Source organism: Chanodichthys erythropterus, chromosome 3 (genome assembly GCF_024489055.1).
Source record: "Chanodichthys erythropterus isolate Z2021 chromosome 3, ASM2448905v1, whole genome shotgun sequence".
Classification (NCBI taxonomy): Eukaryota; Metazoa; Chordata; class Actinopteri; order Cypriniformes; family Xenocyprididae; genus Chanodichthys; species Chanodichthys erythropterus.
In genome coordinates, this window is record NC_090223.1 from 58,198,795 (window position 1) to 58,221,593 (window position 22,799).

A 22,799-nucleotide genomic window follows, 5' to 3' on the forward strand; every position below is an offset into this window, starting at 1 on the left:
AAGTTTTTTTCAGGGTTTCTGCGGGTTTTATAAAGGTAAATTAAAGATTTTAAAGAAAGTGTACTGAATAATTTGAAGGGAATACAACTCATCAATATGTTTTCTTAATGTAAATTTATAGGGAGCGCATATAAATATATATATATTTATATGTGCATAGCAACACTTAAAAGTTTACTAAACAACAACTAGAATTGTACTGATCTCCATTACTTTAATATTACAAATAGTTTATGCTGTGAATAACTCCCAAACACTAGAACATGAAAATAACTTTTACTATACTGTTTATTTGTATTGGGACAAAAACTCAGGAACTTTTAAGTCATTAATTTTTGGCATTTATCGTCCTAATGAATTAAAACTTTTCTGCTGTTTTAAGACCTTTTTAAGGCTTAAAATTGTGAAGGGGTAAATTAAGACTATTTAAGACCTGCAAAAACCCGTTTATAGATTTCCTCTGCCAGTGCACAGCCTCTCCATCACCAAGACTCCTGTTGGGCCTCCTCGCGGCTGCTCATGGTAACTGGGGATTTTGCAGACCCAGGCTAATCAACAGGGGATCTCGGAGCTGCAGTGGTCCCCAGAGGTGACACCCACCAACCACTGTCACACTGCCTAAGGCTGTGTGTGTAAATTTGTATAACAATTCTGTATAAATTCTCTTTATAAAAAGGTAATTTTGTATAAAAAATGAAATTTGAGCTACATATCACAAATGTCACTTGTGGGTATATTTATATTATTTAATTATATTTGAGCTTAATTTTTACAAATTACTTATTTCTGGGGTAATTGTCTGGGACATTTTGGATTTCCAACCATCCCCCCATAAAAAGTGAAATCCTATAAATGGGATTGCTAGAAGCAATTACATGTTAACCTGAAGAGCTTTTTGAAAACTCTCTGTTAAAGTTACCTGTCTGAATATGCTGAAGTTCATTTTCCTGATACCATTATAAAATATTAAGAAATTTCTATTAGGTGTTAATTAAAACTATTATACAACCTGATGCAAAAGTGATTTTGTCTTAATCTTTGTACTCTTATTCATGTAGATGTTAAATTAGAAAATAAAGAAAATGAATACATTTTAAAGCTGGTCTTTTCTCTCTTTTTTACTGTACTCATTGTCAGTCAACTTTTTTTTCTTTCTTTTTCTTTTTTTTTTTTAGATATTCCCACATTTTATAAAAACACTGGAAACTACTACAAATTGCGCACAAGTGCTTTAAAATAGTTGTTACTCAATGCCAAATATTAAGCACTTTACAGCTGACAAAATGTAGCTACTGTAAAACTCTGGACATTAACATTGCAATAAAATGCTGATAAAACAGCATAAAACAAAGAAAATCCCAACATAAATAAATGGAAAGAAAGTGTGTAGTTACTATTAATATTTTTTATTCAATTTTTTTTTGCAAAAAGCTCTAAAAGCTGAAGAAACCTCTCCTCTCTCTCCCTTGTCTCAACATAATAAGCTGCTGTAAACGTTAGTATGTACTACTTTCACTGTCAACAGCACCTGAAAACATTTTACCTCATTTGTATACTTACTCAAATCCTTTGATGGCAGCATTGCGTTTTCCAGTGAAGAGGGCTTCATTAGCCACTCTCCACTGGATGAGGGCGCGGGTGTGTTCATCAGTCCCTGTAAGTTAATGTCAAAACAGTATTTAAACATTAGTCACGATGATCGATCTATTAATGCAACACTGGAAAAAATATTTTAAAGTTTTCTAATCTCATTAAACTGATAAACAACGAATTTCTCCGTTAAATAAAACAGTGTTAACAAAATCTTAGTAATAGTGATTAAATATTTTTTTACAACCGATTCTCAAAATCTTCTCATCGATTTACTTTGTTTAAACTTTCAATAATACAGCCGTTTACTTACATTATGTTAAACAAGTGCAATTTAACTACAATGAACACCCTTTTCCCCTGAGGTACTTACACTTAAAAAGCGCCGCATCGCCGCTTTCCGCCATTTTCGAATTTGAAGAATCCTCTCCTGTGGCATCACGGGATAGCGCAGCGTCCATCGTATGCCTACTACAGAATTCGGGCGGAAGCAGTAGGTCATCCGGGTACTTCTCGCCTACTGTTTTTCGAATACTATGAATTCGGACATACTACTCGCCTCGCATACTGTTTTTCGCATACTATATAGTAGGCAAGTATGCGATTTCGGACGCAGCAAATCCCTATTGGCCGGCGACAGCCTATGACGTCATACGGCGCGACCCGGAAGTATAAAGAGAGCGCCTGGAGAGACAGAAGACATCTGTTCTGTCTGATTATGACTATACCAACTCCAGTAGGGTTTTTTTTTTTATATGCCTTACTAACGTTCAAGAGGATGTGTTTATTCGTGTCCCCGGGTTTGACACTTATATTCACGTTTTCTGGGCGTTTTTCTGTCTGGAGAGGAGCAAGCATACACAGTTCTTGAGGGCGCTGTCTGTGTTTGTCTGTTGTTTACTGTGAGAAACGTCCCCCTTTTCGAGACGCTCCGTTCTCGTTTGACACTCTTCCCGAGGGAAGAAGTGTCTGCATCTGTGCCTTATGGTACTGGCCCCGTTTGCTGAGGCAGTACGGTGGCTGCGATTATAGGGCTCGCAGATGAGTTCGTTGGGAAGTTTGATAAAGTTGTCTCTCTCTTTCTCTGCTTCCCTGCGGCTGACTGGATGACGATGACGTTTGTTTGACGTCATCGCGTCCGGCGCGAGCGCTCCTCTGGCTGTTGTGTGTGTGTGGAGCTGCTGTGTGTTTGGGACGTATGTATGGAGGACCAAACCTGCAGAAATTAAAAATGAATAAATAAATGCATAAATAAATAAATAAATGCATTAATAAATAAATATATAAATGAATAAATAGATAAATAGGTAAATAAATGTGATAATAGGAAAATAAATAAATTAATAAATGACTTGATACAATAAATGTGATTCATTTTTAATAAACTTAATTTCTTCTATTATTTTTCCCATTTATTTATTATTTTCTGCGTTTATACTTTTCTACTTTTGTAAACGTTTTTTTTACTTTTAATTTTTATTTAATTATTTTTCATTACATTTTACATTTATTTTTAGATTTATTTATATATATATATGCATTCATTTATTTTTTTATTCCCACATGTATTTATTTTTAGATTTATTTATTTATTGATTCATTTATTTTTACTTTTCCGTGTGTAACATGGAAATGAGGAAGGCGGTCCTTCTGTAGCTTCAGTGTGCATCATTGGTTAAGAGCTCACGCATAGAATCGCCAGGCCAGCTAATCGAAGTAACGGAGTTTTCAAAGAAAATGGCGGCAAGTAGCAAATCGCTGTCTAGCTTGCTAAGGGATGTGGCAGATCAGCTGGAGAGTTGTAAGTTACTTTCACCTAACGCTATTCGCATTATGCCGAAATATGTAAAGTATTTTCCAGAAATAAAAACATGAAGCTGAAGCTATTTATGCAATCCCACACAGCATCATCTTCATCGAGTCTGGAACAACCGTCGACTTCAGACCATACTTCAGACGCTAGGGTGATGACACCTAGATTAAGACACCCAGTGGACGGTTGGTTTATAGTTTAATAACTTTTCTGTAATCACGGAAAAAAAGAGTAAATGAGTTATTTTGCATACCTGCAAATTAAACTTTTAGGGCTGTTTAGAAATATCGATACAGCTAACTGTCGCGATAGTTAGTTTTCGCGATAGTGTATCGATATTCCAACCTCTACTATCGATACTTTTTTTAAAAATCATGTTTTAAAATGATTTAAAATAACGTAATAAAATTCTTCTGTGTGCCAAACGACCTCCTCTGCTCCCGCAGATGTCGCTGACTCGCTGTCTATAAAACTAACAGTTGCCCGTCATATTCATAAGGCCAGTGTCTCAGAAATAAACACTATGGAGCATAGTAGAAAATATAACGGCGCATATTTATTTTTATATGATTTTTTGTGCACAATATGTACTTCATACATTTCAGTGTGTTCACTGTTCAGTGATACTGCAATACAAGTACTTTTGCAAATAAATTATTAGAATGTATACATATATATTTATCATGATATGTTGTATCATTATATCGCATCGTGATATGTATCTTATTGTGAGGTCCTTGCATTAGATGTGTCAATCCTTGTATTAGATGTGTCAATTTGACAGTGGTAAGGAAAAAAATGGTATTGCACTTAAAGGTGCCCTAGAATTAAAAATTTAATTTACCTCGGCATAGTTGAATAACAAGAGTTCAGTACATGGAAATGACATACAGTGAGTCTCAAACTCCATTGTTTCCTCCTTCTTATATAAATCTCATTTGTTTAAAAGACCTCCGGAAAACAGGCGAATCTCAACATAACACTGACTGTTACGTAACAGTCGGGATCATTAATATGTACGCCCCCAATATTTGCATATGCCAGCCCATGTTCAAGGCATTACACAAGGGCAGCCAGTATTAACGTCTGGATCTGCACAGCAGAATCATCAGACTAGGTAAGCAAGCAAGAACAATAGCGAAAAATGGCAGATGGAGCAATAATAACTGACATGATCCAAGATATCATGATATTTTTAGTGATATTTGTAAATTGTCTTTCTAAATGTTTCGTTAGCATGTTGCTAATGTACTGTTAAATGTGGTTAAAGTTACCATCGTTTCTTACTGTATTCATGGAGACAAGACTGTCATTATTTTCATTTTTTTTAACACTTGCAGTCTGTATAATTCATAAACAACTTCATTCTTTATAAATCTCTCCAACAGTGTGTAATGTTAGCTTTAGCCACGGAGCACTATCAAACTCATTCAGAAACAAATGTAAACATCCAAATAAATAATATACTCACATCATCCGATGTATACATGCAGCATACATGACGAACATTTGGTAAAGATCCATTTGAGGGTTATATTAGCTGTGTGAACTTTGTTTATGCAATGTATTATAGTGTCGAGAGCTCAGGGGGGCGGGGAGCGTGAGGATTTAAAGGGGCCGCACACTAAATTGGTGCATAGTTAATGATGCCCCGAAATAGGCAGTTAAAAAAGTTAATTAAAATAAATCTATCGGGAATTTAGAGCTGAAACTTCAGAGACACATTCAGGGGGCACCTTAGACTTATATTACATCTTTTAAAAAGGGGTTCTAGGGCACCTTTTAAATTACTGTTGTCCCCATCACTTCTAAAATGATGACTGATGTTTACTTTCCTACATTTTCTAGCTGAAGTTGCAAGACTATTTACGCCTTACAACAGAGGAAGAGGACTTGCAAGACGAACAAGCTTGCCTGTGATGAGCCGTGCAGCATCCTGCAGCTTTACACATAACTTCTGCTGTCTTGATGACAAAAATGCTGATTTAGTGCCCAGTCGCTGTGCTAAAGACAGATTGTTCTCTGCTGGGTTAGGGGAGAATCGTGTCACCTTTCAAGGTATGCAAAAAGCTGCTTATCGGAATGTTAGCGTTTCGTTTAAAAGTGAGGATTTCTTAAACACATTTGGATTATTAATTCTTAATCTCCTAAATACTGTTATCATTTATTTGCCCTCAACTTTTTGTAAACCTTTATAAACTTGTTTGTTCTGCTCAGAGTTGGGTGTAACGCGTTACTGTATTCTAATTACTTTTTCTGATAATGCAGTAATGTAACATTACATTTTAAATGTATGTAATTTGATTACAGTTACTGATGTCAATAAAATTACGTTACTTGCGTTACAAGAAAAAAAATAGGTAAAGTGCATTTCTAAAAGATATCACGTTTGGCGCGGATGCGTCATTATGAATCACCGGAGAATGTGTGGAGGAGGAGGATACCCTCCGCAGCCAAGACGAGAGCGGTCCAACCTCATCTAGCTAGATTGGATTTTTGTTCAGGATCAGGAGGGACGGTAACTTCTGAACAATACTGTTTTAAAATGTTATTATAAATGTTTAAAGCATTTTTTTCCTGTCTTTAATGCAGTTACATACAAACATAAACACAGTTAAGCAACCACACACATACATGCTACACACAGCAAGGAATGTTTAAGCTGTGTCCGAAACCGCTCACTCGTTCACTGATTCACTAATCCCTATATGTCATTTGAGTGCACTGTATCTGCATAGAGTGAACAAAATAAAGTAAGTGAATTCGGTGTGTCGGAGAGCTATCACAGAAACGGCTCAACACATGATAAAACTATTTTTATTATACATGTTATTTTATAAAATTATATTTAACAATCTTAATGACTTTATTTTGTAATCATACATACCATACATGCCAGCTTTGTAGTTTCATCCATTGCATAATTTGTCTGTCATGCTTAGTATATGTTCATAATCATTAAATACTATACAAAACTACAAACAAAAATAAACATTAACAAGTGTACAATATTTCATATATTTATTAGTTTTAATAAAGTTATTTTTATTTTGTAGAATCTCATGCTCACAGATGACGTGGTCGTTGAGCGCCCTCAGGCGACCGTTATGATTACATTAAAATGAATAAGCTACCTACAGATGAATAAAGATTATTTTTAAGTCAGGTCACTGTTTTCATACTTCTGTAATATTTTTCAGTCAATATTAAATTACGGAAAGAACTGATTTTCAGTATGTGGTGTATTTTTGTAGGTTTTATAGGTTTTCAAAGTAACTTGAATGTAAAGTAATTAGTAATCTGATTACTTTTTACATGCAGTAATCAGTAATGTAATCAAATTACAATTTTACTGTAGTAATTTATAGTGGATTACTTTTTCTTTTTTTTTAGTAACTTACCCAACACTGGTTCTGCTTAACACAAAGAAATAACACAATAAAAGAATGGTTGTCAGCAAAGGGGATTGGTGCACCATTGACTCCCATAGTACAACAAAATACTACGGAACTCAGTAGTGTCCCAAAACTGTTTGGTTGCATACATTCTTTTAAAAACATTAGCGCTTTAAAAATAATAAGGTCTGTCAGTAGTTATTTTAACTAAGATTTGTCTGGAGTTTTCAAAACTTAACTGAACTGAAAGTTAAAGATAAGTGATAACTGTCAGATTTGATCTAGTATCTTACATTTTATATTTTATTATTGTTATTTTTATAGGATGCCATGCAGATCCCCAAAAATTTAAGGATGTTATCATGGAGGCTTTTCCGAAACTCAGACAAGGTGGTGGGTTTGAGTTGCTAAAAATATCTGGGAACACAAGGAGCCGTTATCTCAGCTTGATACCCTGTCCAAATGAGGGGTACCATGTAAAGTATTTGAAAGATCCTCAAAATCAAATTGGTCATGCAACCATTTTCATTCGTCCTCTTCAACGAAACTTAGAAGTTGAATCAGTGAGTTACATACTTTCAAACAGGGAATTTTTAAACATTAACATAAAACATGTATGATATGCTATTATGTTGTAATGTTTTCTTGCAGGCAAGTCTTCCTAGCAGAGATGAGTTGATTGGACCACCTCAAAAATGTGTTGTATGTGGAGATGAATTCCCCTTTGCAGCTATCAAGTCTCACAGTGATGAGTGTGTGAGGTATTTTGGAGTCTCTTATGGAAATGTTTATTTATCCTTGGTTTGGACTCTTAGGATAGAACCATATCTGAGTTACAGTAGACTTAGTAGTCAGTTTGAACTGTTTGAATACTGTTTATTTAACTGTTTGAGTTACTAAAATGTCATCATTATTATTATTGTTGTTTTTAAACCCTTTAAAGGGGTCAATTCACCTAAAAATGAGATTATTATATACTCATCCTAGTGTCTTTTTTAAACCCATAAGGTTTTCATTCATCTTCACAAACACGAATGGAGATAAATGTGAGTGCTTTCTGTCCCTCCATTGACAGCTTATGCAACCTACTTTAAAGGTCCAACATGGTAATGAAGACATCATTAAAGTGATCGATGCTCTCACGTAAACTCAACATGCATGTGCTGTGGTTGTCTTGTGAGCTTGCATCTAAGATCTATATTCTTTTAAACTTTTTTTCTTCTTCTTTGTCGCACACAAAGCACACGTGTCTCTTGTCTTCATACATTTGTTACTTTAATGATCTCTTTCCTACCTTTCTGGAACTTTAAAGTATTGTATAGGCCATCAATGGATGGAAAAACTCATTGTATTAAAAAGATCTTCATTTGGAACTTCTGGCCCAACATGACTGTGATAAGTTGTTGACAGAATTTTGATTTTTGCATGAACTATCCCTTTAAACAGTCTGTGTTTACTCCTTTCCTAAGGTCAGTGGAGGTCAGTGGTGAGGTAGTGAGTGAGAGAGCTACAGAAAGGGCCACTTCAAGCAGCACTGAAAGTACAGTTTTGAGGCAGGAGAGAAATGTTGCAAATCCCAGCATCAGAGACTGCGCAATGCAAGATCAAGAAAACATGATGGTTTCACCGCTCATCACAGTAGATCAAGAGAGCACTGAACTTGATGGTTTGTGTAGTTGACATGCATAGTCTATAACAATTATCGGTAACACTTTAGAATACTGATCCTTCATTAATGAATAACTACACAGGAACAAATGAATAATGCACTATTAACACTCTAGTAACTACTATTAACTAACAATAAACTCCGATTAATGTATTAGTAAGTAGTAGTGCTCAGTTGTAGGTGGTAGTTCACTATTAATTAATCAGTTACTACTGTTTTTTCATTCCTCCCAGAGAACTACTAAGAACTACTATATACAGGCTCATAATTAACATGAATGATGCATAATGTATAATTAATTCTAAAGTGAAGGTCATGGTAACCCACTAGTAATGAGTGAAGTATTACTAAATACTTAAGAAGGAATTACTAATTATTTGGATCAGTATTCTAAAGTGAGAAACATGATAACTCTGTAGTAACTACTGAAGTCATTGTAAACTTTTGAGGTTTTTGTATGTTTTTGTACAGTAATTCCTTCTTAAGTATTTGGTAATACTTCAGTCATTACTAGTGGGTTACCATGACCTTCACTTTAGAATTAATTATACATTATGCATCATTCATGTTAATTATGAGCCTGTATACAGTAGTTCTTAGTAGTTATCTGGGAGGAATGAAAAAACAGTAGTTACTGATTAGTTAATAGTGAACTACCACCTTCAACTGAGCACTATTACTTACTAATTCATTCATCAGAGTTACTTGTTAGTTAATAGTAGTTACTAGAGTGTTAATACTGCATTACTCATTTGTTCCTGTGTAGTTATTCATTAATGAAGGATCAGTATTCTAAAGTGTTACCCAATTATCTCATAACTTATCTCTAATTAGGAATTCAGCGCATTAATCTGAGAAATACAGATTTCTGTATTTTTCATCCTGGGACTCATATGTACTGCGTTAATCTGACTGTAATACCAAAATTGCCTCAAAAAATTTGATTAAACGGCAAATCTCAATGTGCATTTGAATACACATGCGCCTACGGTCTTTGAAGATTATGGGTCATGTTTTTCTTTTTTTGTCTTTACCTGATCATATGCCTGTTAATGTTTGTTGCTCTGGATAATGTCTCTGGTTTTAGATTGGAAATTTGAGCCAGATGCAACAGAGGCCTCAAAGAAGTACAGACAAAACCTCTTCAAGACGCATGAAAGCGGAAAGGAGCTCAGTTTCCAGATGGACATGAGAGAAAGTCCTGAAGACAGGGAGAGAGCAATCCTGTCTTTCTACAAGATGGCAAATGTAGAATGGGCTTGTCCATTAAAATGTACACTACATGGTAGGTAAAGTAAATAATAATGCAGGGGTGTCCAATCCTGCTCATGGAGAGCCACTGTCCTGCAGAGTTAAGATCTAACTAGCTCCAACAGACTTGCCTTGAAGTTTATAGTGATTCTGAAGGCCTTAATTAGCTGGTTCAGGTGTGTTTAATCAAGGTTGGAGCTAAACACTGCAGGACAGTGGCTTGAACACCCCTGCAGGATTGAACACCCCTGCTATAGAGGGTATGCACGTGATGTCACTGTTATGGCTGTGGTTACGCCCACTGAGTGGCAAATGACTGAGCGGCAGCATTGGTTTTCAGCGTGAATGCCACAAAACACATCCAAAACGGGAAGAGCTTTGTGATTGACTGTACAAATAACTTTGACTCAAAATCTGAGGTATATATTTAAAAACTGCCGAAAGCTACAGAAAAAATAAGCAAATGGATCACTGCTATTCACAGAAACAGCTGGACTCCAGCAGAGGAACATGGATTTCCAGTTATCATTTATGTCAAATTGTTGGATTTTGAGGCAAAATCATACTGATATTTACCATCTTATATTCTGCATTATTGGGTGTTTTTAAATAAACACTGACAAAAACTATACAAGTTTTAGTGCTGGACAATATGACAAAATATATAACATGGATATAAGTGATTACTCTGATTTAAACCTATGTAGCTATATAAAATATTCACAGGCAGATTTGCTTTATCTATTTCCCCGGCGTCAAATCAGGCACATATAAATGTCAGGAAACACGACTCCTGGCTGCATGTCAATATCCATGGATTAGGTTTATTTGATAAGTTGTAAGAAACACTTTTGAGCCCAACCTTTAGTGCAATTTGTTTGTTTTACTCACATTTTTGCAGTTTCCCCTGTTAAATCCAGTCATGCAGCAGGTTCTTTTACCACTCAGTCCAGCTGAGGGAGCGCGTTCCAGCGGGAAAGTGACGTTGATGCATACCCTATAATGTGGTTATGGTTTTTGTTTGCGCTAATGTCCCATTATACCTTTGCCTTCAAGGTGATCCTGCAATTGGAGACGGTGTAACTCGTCATGTTTTTGATACAGTCATGTCAAAACTCCAGCATGGTTTTGAACTACAACTTGGTTAGTGACCTGTACTTGTTTGTTTTTACCAGTTTTAGGATAACTTTGAAAGAAGTTCACAGTAATTTGTTGGCATTAACAGTTAATTACTTGCCATTGGCCATAGGGTTGATACTTTAAAAGGTTTCTTCTTTTGTCTTATTGTAATGCATGCCAGATTGTAACATGTTGCACGGCTTTATTTCCTTAAGTGCCAGGAGGAACTCTTCTTTTTGAGGGTGAAAAGGATCACTTGATTCCCTCAACATCACAGAGTTTTCTAGATAGTGACTTCTTTGTGGTGGCAGGCCGTATAATCGGGCACTCATTCCTGCATGGTGGTCCATGCTTAACTGGTTTAAGCCCAGCAATAATCCACGTGCTTTTTGGTGGATCCCCTGAAACTGCCACAATTGATGTGCTGGACTGTGTGGACACAGATGTTCGTCAAGCAATAGAGATGGTTAGTTACTCTCAAGTATTTGCATATTACTATCCAAACAGTGAGATTTTTTTTTTGGGCTAGGCAGTGTATATAGTCAATATAATTTTATGACCAGTTGAAAGGCACAGGTGAATTATCAGAGGAGGAAAAGAGGGTTATTACAGACCTTGCAGTGTCCTGGGATTTGCCTGGTGTGACATCAGAGAACAGAAGATGGCTGCTTGACAAACTGCTCATTCATGCAGTGAGTATGCACTATTGGTAGTAATACTCTTAATGGGTTTGTTCACCACCCCCCAACCCCCCCCCCCCCCCCCCCCCAAAAAATGTAATTTATTACTCACCAGCACCCTTAAGACCTTCATTCATCTTAAACACAAATCTGATTACTCAGTGAGGCCTGCATCTCCAGCAAGATAATTAACACTTTCAGATGCCCAGAAAGCTACTACAAAACATAATTAAAACAGATCTTGTGATTGGTTCAACCTTAATGTTATGAAGCGACAAATACTATTTTAAAATGTTTTTAGTAGCTTTATGTGCATCTGAAAGTGTTAATTATCTTGCTCTCAATAGAGGCCACACTGAACCATCGGATTTCATCAAAAATATCTTAATTTGTGTGATGAACGAAGGTCTTACAGGTGTGGAACAACATGAGGGTGAGTAATTAATGACAATTTTTACATTTTTGGTGAACTAACCATGTAAAGTTTAAAGTTTGTAAATGTAATGCATGTTTCCATTCCAAATTAAATTATGAAGGTCCTTGAAAGAACCTCCAAGCAAGTAAAGCAGCTACGGCGGGGTTTGAAGGAAACATTGATCTGGCCTTTGCTGACCGAGAGGAAAGACACTATTCATCTTCTCTTTCCTAGGACTTGTGATACAGTGTACACCCCACTGGTAAGATATGGGCCATTTATGTATGTTATTCTCTACAATTCTTTAGTAATGATAATGTTGTCAATGTGCCAGATGATTTTAGAGAGGATAATTTGGCCAACACATGATGAAGACAGTGAGGCCTCTCTTGAAGACACATGTAGGCTCACTGGATTCCTTCGCACCTTCATTGGAAATTGTAAGTATATGAGAAATTAACTGACTTTTTACTTTAGATTCTTCAGTAAAAAATAAAAGGGGTCATGAACTGGAATTTTAAAATTTTATTTTACTTTCTTTTCTTTTTTTTTAAACACAGCTTCCTATAATATCTTGCGGTTTCTAATGAAATTCTGGACTGGATGGGATGTGCTGCCCAGGAGCCTAGATGTTGAGGTGGTGGATGGAAACCTACCCAAGTCCTCCACATGCTATCAAACTCTTAAGCTTCCTAGTCATTACAAGGACTATGCTGCCTTTGAGAGAGATCTTTTAGCTGCTATCTGGAGCACAGATTATGGATTTGGAATGGTCTAAGTTTGTGTTAAAAATATCAGAGGCCATATTTTTACTAGAGTTAGTGTGCAAATTTTCTAAATTTATAATGGGCAAATTGGATATTCTGTCAGAAGATCTCACACATGTTTGGCATGTTGCAATGTTCAGAGCTTTGTATTTGACAAGGCTATGCCAATGCCAAAAAAAAATTTGATACAACATTTTAGAGTTTATTTGCTTGGATATACTAAAAAGATACTGTTCTAGATTAAATGGTTTGGAAGTAGTTCGAGCAACAAAGATTCACTGGATGCAAGAGTTCATTCATATTATTAACTGGCACTAATTGTCAATATCTCAATTTTTTCTTCCTGGAAATCCAGTCTGTGAAACCTGTAAGCAATTTTGACATGTATTCAGAACCTTTTTTTTCCCTCTCTTTTTCAAAGTTACACTAAACAAAGCTTTAGTCAAAGTTTTTGGAACAATTTATTAACCTTGGTACATAAAAAAAAATTGTGTGACTGTTCATCAACCATCAAGTTCAATAAAATTCAGTTCAGCATGCATATGGTTCCTTACTGATTCTATTTCTAGGGGATTTAAAAGCAATAACATTAATGAATGACTGAGATAAGATCTAGTGGTTTAACAATGTTAATAATAGCTCAAAACAGGCATGCTTATATATTTTTTTCAACATACGCAAAACTTGATGCTCACTCTTTGAAGTTGTGTAGTCTTGCTACTCAAGCATCTCATATATTAACCTTACAGTCTCTCTGTACACCTCCAACACATTAGACAGGGGGACATCTGGGTCTGGGAATCTTTCAACATCCTCCTGTGTAAGTTGATGTTGTATTTGTACTTCAGGGATCACCACACCAGGTTCATGATGACCACATGGCCCTGCCCAGTCAATGCCATATTGCATGGCATCTACCTGTAATGGACAATTGATAATTAAACATTTCCAAACAAACATGTCCTACTTCCAGACCTTATTAAGAACAAAATAGTACAACCCATTAAGTAGTTAGGTTGGTCTGAGAAAGCAAACTTACTGAAATGGTATTTAAACTTCTTTAAATCTGATAGAATTATGGTGCGTTCAAGTCCTCCTGGGAAGTTCGTATTTACGAGGTGGGAAGTCGTGTGTACGACGGTAGGTGCGTTCAAGTCACTTTCGTCGGAGTATGATGGCGGTGTGCCTTCTCTAAATTAATTACACAAAATAACAACACTTCTGCTTCTAGATAATGTAGAGCAAATAATGTGCATTAGTTGTATGTTGCTTTTTTATGTTTTTAAATTAATTTATCAAGCCATTGTCAACTTTTTTGTTACATATTACATTTTTACATTGTGATGCTATCATATTTTTGCTGGTAATCCGCTTACTTCATTGTAAATAGAAAAGCCTGACAATTTCACTGCTAAATACATGTAAGTATTGTGGTATTTCACTATGTTTCTGACTGACACGCCCCCAACTCGTACAGATCGAAGCTTAAAGAAAATTACGAGCTTCCCACTGGTATTTACGACATTGTGGTGGCGTTCATGTCGGTTCTGCTCGTAAATATGATCTTTCCGACATGACTTGAACGCACCATTCTATGAACAGAATCTTCTGAGGCAAGACTGTAAAAACTAATATTGTTAATAATGTAATATTTCTACAGCTACCTGTCTGTTGCTAATATGTTTAATATATATCTATCATGTAATTTCTAAGCTATCCATCCACCAACCCATCCTAATTCACTTACCTGAATGGGGTCTTGCAGTTCATGACTTAACCAGAGCTGTATTGGTGACTGGTTTCCTTCTGTCCGCAACTTGTGGTGGTTCCAGCCATCCTGAAAGTACTGGAGGTGTTTCTGTACATGTGGCAAGAAACACCGTTGGAGGGCATAGAGATGCACTTCGTCATCTGGATTAAGAAGCCCGTCATTCTCAAGGTTCATGAAGATTGTGTAGAAGAGATCAAGCACTCCAGCATAAACATCTCTCCACAACCTTTCAATCCTAGCACAGTAAAAGAAACCCAAATTCAAAACATTTAAAACAAGGACCAACATTCACAATGTTGTACATAAAGCCTTCCATTCCATAGTCTAAAAGGGGAATAAAAAAAAAAAAAAACTTTAAAATGTAAATGTAATTAATTAATAATGTAATTTATTCTAGAAACAGTGCATATCTTGGTAATTGTTTGCGTTTCTTTGTAAAAAACAAAACAAAAAAACATTTCAGGCCTGAAAACGTAGCAAGGCATTGTATATGTTTGATTATACCTCTGATTGTGGACACTCTTTCCTGTGATGTGTGAGTTTCTGTTCTCTCCTCTGGTGGAAACCATGAAACGAGCAACATCAATATTCTCCCCACCTTTATCTGACCTCACACGTGATGGCACACCATACAGGTTGACACCTTCTAAAAAGCTTGTCAGGACTGTTGCAGCTTTATTATCGGTGGCAGCTTTCAAGTATACAATTAGACGGCTAAAGCCATCGATTCCACCATGAACCACAATTCGCCACCTGGAACAGATATAGAGAAATTAATTTCAATAATATGAACAACTAGGCTTTTGAGTAATGATATAAAACACATTCTTTATTCTATAGTAAATCAAAACAGCCAAAACAGTATATCACATACTTAAGATGATATCTTTTACATACAGGGGTTGGACAAAATAATATGAACACTTGTGAAATAGACAATATTTTTTTTTTGATGATTTTAAATCTTAACAGTCTTTCTCGGAAATCTGGACCTTTAACATCATCAGAAAGATCTGCTTGTATAATTCCACCATTAACATCTGTAAAAAAATTATCAGTTGTGCAGATCAAGTTGGAATAAATCTACAAAAGGTGTTCTAGTCAAATGGATATGTTTCACCACTCATCCAAGCATGTTCCTCAGTTCCCTAGCAGCGCACACACACACACGTACAGTACCGTTCAAAAGTTTGGGGTCAGTAAGATTTTTAAAATGTTTTAAAAGAAGTATCTTCTGCTCACCAAGCCTGCATTTATTTGATTAAAAATACAAACAAAAACGTAATATTGTGTAAGTAATATTATTAATAAAGTAATATTGTGAAAAATTATTCCAATTTAAAACGGCTGTTTTCTCTGTCAATATACAGTAAAGTGTAATTTATTCCTGTTATCAAAGCTGAATTTTCAGCATCATTACTCCAGTCTTCAGTGTCACATGATCCTTCAGAAATCATTCTGATATGATGATTTGATGCTCAAGAAACATTTATGATTATTATCAATGTTGAAAACAGTTGTGTACATTTTTTTTCCAAAATTCTTCAAAGAATAGAAAGTTCAAAAGAACAGCATTTATTTAAAATAGAATATTTTCTAACATTATAATTTTCTTTACTGTAACTTTTGATCAGTTTAACTCATCCTTGATGAATAAAAGTATTGATTAATTTTATTTCTATCCCCCAAAAATAAAATTAAAATTCTTACTGACCCCAAACTTTTGAACGGTAGTGTTTAATATTACAAAAGATTTAGATTTCAGACAAATGCTGTTCTTTTGAAATTTCTATTCATCATAGCATCATGAAATAAAAATGTAAATAACTGTTTTCAACATTGATAATAATAATGAATGTTTCTTGAGCATCAAATCATCATATCAGAATGATTTCTGAAGGATCATGTGACACTGAAGACTGGAGTAATGATGCTGTAAAAATTCAGCTTTGATAACAGGAATAAATTACACTTTACTGTATATTGACATAGAAAACAGCTGTTTTAAATTTGAATAATATTTCACATTATTGTTTTTGTTTGTATTTTTAATCAAATAAATGCAGGCTTGGTGAGCAGAAGAGACTTCTTTTAAAACATTAAAAAAATCTTACTGACCCCAAACTTTTGAACGGTAATGTGTGCACAGGTCCTTCTCAAAAAATTAGCATATTGTGATAAAGTTCATTATTTTCCATAATGTAATGATAAAAATTAAACTTTCATATATTTTAGATTCATTGCACACCTACTGAAATATTTCAGGTCTTTTATTGTTTTAATACTGATGATTTTGGCATACAGCTCATGAAAACCCCAAATTCCTATCTCAAAAAATTAGCATATCATGAAAAGGTTCTCTAAACGAGCTATTAACCTAATCATCTGAATCAACTAATTAACTCTAAACACCTGCAAAAGATTCCTGAGGCTTTTAAAAACTCCCAGCCTGTTTCATTACTCAAAACCGCAATCATGGGAAAGACTGCTGTCCAGAAGGCCATCATTGACACCCTCAAGCGAGAGGGTAAGACACAGAAAGAAATTTCTGGACGAATAGGCTGTTCCCAGAGTGCTGTATCAAGGCACCTCAGTGGGAAGTCTGTGGGAAGGAAAAAGTGTGGCAAAAAACGCTGCACAACGAGAAGAGGTGACCGGACCCTGAGGAAGATTGTGGAGAAGGACCGATTCCAGACCTTGGGGGACCTGCGGAAGCAGTGGACTGAGTCTGGAGTAGAAACATCCAGAGCCACCGTGCACAGGCGTGTGCAGGAAATGGGCTACAGGTGCCGCATTCCCCAGGTCAAGCCACTTTTGAACCAGAAACAGCGGCAGAAGCGCCTGACCTGGGCTACAGAGAAGCAGCACTGGACTGTTGCTCAGTTTTGCATGTGATTCGGAAATCAAGGTGCCAGAGTCTGGAGGAAGACTGGGGAGAAGGAAATGCCAAAATGCCTGAAGTCCAGTGTCAAGTACCCACAGTCAGTGATGGTCTGGGGTGCCATGTCAGCTGCTGGTGTTGGTCCACTGTGTTTTATCAAGGGCAGGGTCAATGCAGCTAGCTATCAGGAGATTTTGGAGCACTTCATGCTTCCATCTGCTGAAAAGCTTTATGGAGATGAAGATTTAGTTTTTCAGCACGACCTGGCACCTGCTCACAGTGCCAAAACCACTGGTAAATGGTTTACTGACCATGGTATTACTGTGCTCAATTGGCCTGCCAACTCTCCTGACCTGAACCCCATAGAGAATCTGTGGGATATTGTGAAGAGAAAGTTGAGAGACGCAAGACCCAACACTCTGGATGAGCTTAAGGCCGCTATCGGAGCATCCTGGGCCTCCATAACACCTCAGCAGTGCCACAGGCTGATTGCCTCCATGCCACGCCGCATTGAAGCAGTCATTTCTGCAAAAGGATTCATGACCAAGTATTGAGTGCATAACTGAACATAATTATTTGAAGGTTGACTTTTTTTGTATTAAAAACACTTTTCTTTTATTGGTCGGATGAAATATGTTAATTTTTTGAGATTTTGGGTTTTCATGAGCTGTATGCCAAAATCATCAGTATTAAAACAAAAGACCTGAAATATTTCAGTTGGTGTGCAATGGATCTAAAATATATGAAAGTTAAATTTTTATCATTACATTATGGAAAATAATGAACTTTAACACAATATGCTAATTTTTTGAGAAGGACCTGTATATGTGGTTTACAGGGACACTCAATAGACATAATGGTTTTATACTGTACAAACTGTATATTTTATCCCCCTACACTACCCCAGTCCTAAACCTACCCATCACAGGTACTGAATTGAATTAAAAAAACAGGCAAATATGTTTTTTGAGCCATTTGGTTTATGAGGACACGGAAGCATCCTCATAAACCATGTTTATGTTGTAATACACTTGTGTCCTCATAAACCATGTATACTAGAACACACACACAGAATATGGCATCACATGACATTATACAATGACTTATATGATATTGCTTGATGAATATTAATATCTCATAACATTTGGTAAGAGTCATTGGAAATTTAGGTTCTCTAGAAAGATCCTTCTAGTGAAAAACATCATCCAGCGATACATTTTAGAACAGTGTTCTTCTTACAAGAAAGTTCTTTCAAACTTTCATTTTCACATTCACATTTGTGGTCTACATGGAAGTTATGAAATTTAAATGCTGAGAATCAATGTGATAATAATAATAATAATTAATGCATTAAATTAAGCTATAAACACATCCCACCGATTACACATTCATTTAATTTTCTTTTGTACAACTGTACAGCCATTTCCTATTCTAACATAGAAAACACATCCAGATGAACATGATAAATAATAAATAATATTCGACTGTTGTCAGCATACCTTATTAACTTATGGTTACCATCAATGTGCCATAAACTGTTGGGCGCAGGGACTGTGTATGTTCTGCGCCTCCGGGGGTTCAGTTGTAGACTCCGCATAAAGACACCCTGAGGATCCACACGTTTCATGGATTCTTGAACACGTCGCCCTACAAAAAGTAAATTCATCAATATATGTATAGTTAATATTCCAGTCTTTAATTTCACCTTTGGCATGCTCAGTGGGGACCTAAAAGACTATATTCAAAAATATCACTGTACGGACACCATCAGATGTGAATACAAAAACTTTGTTTAACTGAGCTGAATAAGGACACTTCTGAGATGTTTTACTAGCTTAAAATCACTTAATAATGAATTTTGCAACACTGACACCATTTCAAAGCAGCTTCACAGTAATACAGCGGTAAATAAAAATGTATTGCATAAAGCGCTACATAAATTTAGGGGGGAAAAAACTAAATTGACTTAATTTCTATTTTACATTTTTTACCAAGGGATACCAATATGTCAAGGCATAGGCGTAATTTGCGGGTGGGACATGTCCCTACCACTTTTTGAAAGGGTTGATGTTCCACCACATTTTGTAACATCTCGTGGCACGGATATGTAATACAAAAGAAACACCTCTAGTTGATTATCAATTTGTGTTAATAATAGGCGATGTGGCACTGGGATGTGTTGTTTTTGAAATCATGTTGAGCGCTCGTTGTCGCTGTTATCAGAGGCGCAACAGTGTTCTCTCTGCGCTCTGTACACTGCGCAGTCTTAACATGGACGAGGGCTTCAATCTATCGCTTAAAGAGACTCTCTATTCGCTACGTTGAAATCACAAAAAAATAAAATACACATAAACATGTCCCTGCTCTTGATATACAAATCACTAAATAATATCTTTGATTTTAATGAGAAAAAAAAAATCATAAATGGATGGATTAGAACCCAGAACCTCTTGCACACTAAATGAAAATGCTGCCACTAGTCCATCAGAACAATCTTCAAGAGCGAATCCTTGTATTTATTAACAAAGTCCCTTTAAGACAAGTCATTTTACTCGGCGGCCATCTTTGAAACGGGCATCATGCAGCTCCTATCTCTTTGAATGGGGAAACATCAAATTCTCAAAAACTGTTCGCCAACCTTACGATTAAATTTCATATTTGAAATCACCAATCAAATCTGACAACAACTGTCTTATAAATGTTTTATCCAAACGCTCGAATCATAACAAAAAAACAATTTTTCAGGCTGGATCAAGCTAATGCGAATGCGCAGACCTAAATGCGCGTCTCTTCTGCCATGTCTCTGAGGCGCGCGTCTGACGGTGCTTCTAACGGCTGCTGCAGTGACGTGATGACTTAGAAGGCTGGACTTATTCCGCCATATTGCACGTTACACTTTCTCCCATTCAAAACAATACGAGTGACACGTCTAGTGTTATTCTATAGTCTTTGTTATTAATTAATATACATACTCTCGATATGAATGGTATATTGTATTATAGCAGATGTAAGGAAGATACTTTCATCATTATTATTATTGTCATCATAATACAATTACAATATACCCCCCCCCCCCCCACACACACACACACACACACACACACACTCGGCACTGTGTCATGGTAAAAAAACAAAAAAACAAAACAAAAAAACCCCGTCTTACTCTGTACTCGAATGCCCTGTGAACCTAGATGTCCAATCATCATTTTATACCCCGCATTTGGGTGACGCTTTAGTACGTCTTCGACTAAAGCATCCAGTTCAGCGTCTTCCAGAGTCGAGAACAGGTCGCTTACTCTATAAGAATAAAATAAGCCCATTATCACAACACACATATAAACACTAATGTGAAAGTTAAGTAGGTTATTAGGCTAGGCTACTAATTGCTTACCTTAGACCATGTTGTGCCATCCTACTCCGGATTGTTCTTTCACTGACACCAAACAAATTTGCTATGTTGCCAGCAGTTTGACCCATTGAAAGATACGTTTCAATCGTGCTTATCGGCAGCAAGTATGATGGACGTCCCACCGTAGCACCGTCTGACTCACACTGATTTCGGATGTGCTGGGAAATATTAAGTAATGAGCCAAACACTTCAGGCTGTACTTCAGCATTATCGGCAAATAGCTGTTCTATGACATCAATTAGCACATCCAATCTAAACAACACGTAGTCAGTTGATACGTTGTTGTCAACTTCATTTGCTAAGTTGCGCAGTTCTCTAACTACATGTGAAATGTCCGCCATAGTAAACAACCTGTCACTACACTACAAAGCCAGAGTAATCGAGCAAGCGCTTCAATCAACGATGAACCAATGGTAAGCAAGCCCTATTAGGAAGACCATCCCACCTAATTATCATACATGACAAAGAAATGTAAGAATAAATATAAAAATAAATAAAAAAAAGTTGAAATAAATAAATGTTAAAATAAATACATCTGGAAATAAATACATATTGGAATAAATAAATATAAAAATAAATTAATGCATAAATAAATAAATATAAAATTAATGGAAAAATAAATACAAGAATAAATTCAAAATATTATAAATAATTTTAAAAGACAAGCAGAAGAAAATGAATTAAGGGGGAAAAAATAATTTTTATTAAAAAATAATCATATTTATTTTATAAAGTCATTTATTTATTTTCCTATTATCACATTTATTTACCTATTTATCTATTTATTCGTTTATATATTTATTTATTAATGCATTTATTTATTTATTTATGCATTTATTTATTCATTTTTAATTTCTGCAGGTTTGGTCCTCCATACGTATGGCGTTCGGACGAGCTCATTAATATGACGTTGCAACATGCACTCGTCTCACTGAACGTCACGTCTGCGTCTGCCGAACGTGACGTCTGCGTCTGCCACATTACAGTTCGACTGCCTGGACGTGACGTCTACGTGACGTCTGCTTTGCTGCAAGGGTTTCCAGCACATTCCATACACTAATTAGAGCTTTATTATACCTATTCATTCTCTATTATTGTTTACACTTATCCTCAATTATGTTTAATTAGCAATTAAGTGCTTTTTACCTTTCTTATGTATAGCTTTTTATTCCAAAAAGTAAACATTTATACAAATGATATAAAAAATTCTGTATGCAATTGCTTCTTCCACATATCCACGACTTCGGTAAAGTTGGTTTTATATTCGCACATTCGCACATCCGTATTCAATAGCCTTGTTGATCACACTATATTGGACATTCAGTGGACATTCACAAGTAAATATGCCATTAAAACAATGCTTGCCTATTTTGATCGACTGTGAAAAATGTTGTAAGTTGACAATCGTTGGTTGTCAATATCATGTCGCTGCTTAAAATTTGCAAACATTAATTTATTGCACATTTATTGGAAAGTCTGAATTTATCAGAAGTCTGAATGTGCGAATATAAAACCAACTTTACCGAAGTATATCCACGGATGTTTTGAAGAAATCATAAAAAAGTTGTTCTAGCATGTATTCACCACTAGGAGTCTCTAGACCAACACCAAAAGAACGAATGTTTAAACACTGCTATATTATGGGCTAATTTTACTAAAATAAACAATATTTGCAATCTTTTATTTTGGAGTTGTAATATTTAGATTTATAGTTTCGCCAAAGTGATTGACAGGCGATCTGTTAGAATACTATAAAACATTTACACCTCAAAAGACAAAAGCGAGCACATTTTATTATTATTTTTTGTTTTTATTTATTTATTTATTTATTTTAATCAGTAGTGCACATTTATCTAGGGTAATTTTTTTTTTAATTAGTATGGTAAAATGCATGACATGTTTTTTTTTTCTTTTTTCTTTTTTCTCATCCATAAATATTATTTTATGCAAGTCGTGTTGATTTGTGAAGAAGGCTAAATTGATCAAACATATGCTCATTGCGCTTCCTGCGGCTGGCCGCTCGGTTGTTCCTTAAAAAA

General features: G+C 35.7%; 2 protein-coding genes across 5 annotated transcripts; one reads left to right on the forward strand and one right to left on the reverse strand.

Annotated features, from left to right (window-relative positions):
• Positions 1–1,991: 1,991 nt before the first annotated feature.
• Positions 1,992–13,337, forward strand: LOC137006359 (uncharacterized). Of its 4 annotated transcripts, XM_067367052.1 has the most exons (13): positions 1,992–3,391; positions 3,496–3,588; positions 5,252–5,461; positions 7,123–7,361; positions 7,450–7,559; positions 8,268–8,464; positions 9,555–9,752; positions 10,775–10,861; positions 11,053–11,303; positions 11,401–11,529; positions 12,054–12,194; positions 12,267–12,372; positions 12,493–13,337. In XM_067367052.1, the coding sequence occupies exons 1-13, from the start codon at positions 3,328–3,330 to the stop codon at positions 12,708–12,710; spliced, it is 2,043 nt and encodes a 680-aa protein (XP_067223153.1). In that variant the 5' UTR covers positions 1,992–3,327; the 3' UTR covers positions 12,711–13,337. The 4 variants fall into 4 exon arrangements, with proteins under 4 accessions (XP_067223153.1, XP_067223162.1, XP_067223170.1 ...); XM_067367061.1 differs by lacking the exons at positions 1,992–3,391; positions 3,496–3,588 and adding an exon at positions 4,353–4,520 and having other exon boundaries at positions 12,493–13,336; XM_067367069.1 differs by lacking the exons at positions 1,992–3,391; positions 3,496–3,588 and having other exon boundaries at positions 5,346–6,564; positions 12,493–13,335.
• A 79-nt stretch (positions 13,338–13,416) lies between these two features.
• On the reverse strand, positions 13,417–21,101 carry LOC137005072 (uncharacterized). Its single transcript, XM_067365847.1, has 6 exons — positions 20,743–21,101; positions 20,515–20,648; positions 18,851–18,998; positions 14,975–15,223; positions 14,447–14,705; positions 13,417–13,617 (listed from the first exon to the last, which is right to left on the reverse strand). The coding sequence occupies exons 1-6, from the start codon at positions 21,099–21,101 to the stop codon at positions 13,417–13,419; spliced, it is 1,350 nt and encodes a 449-aa protein (XP_067221948.1).
• Positions 21,102–22,799: the final 1,698 nt, after the last annotated feature.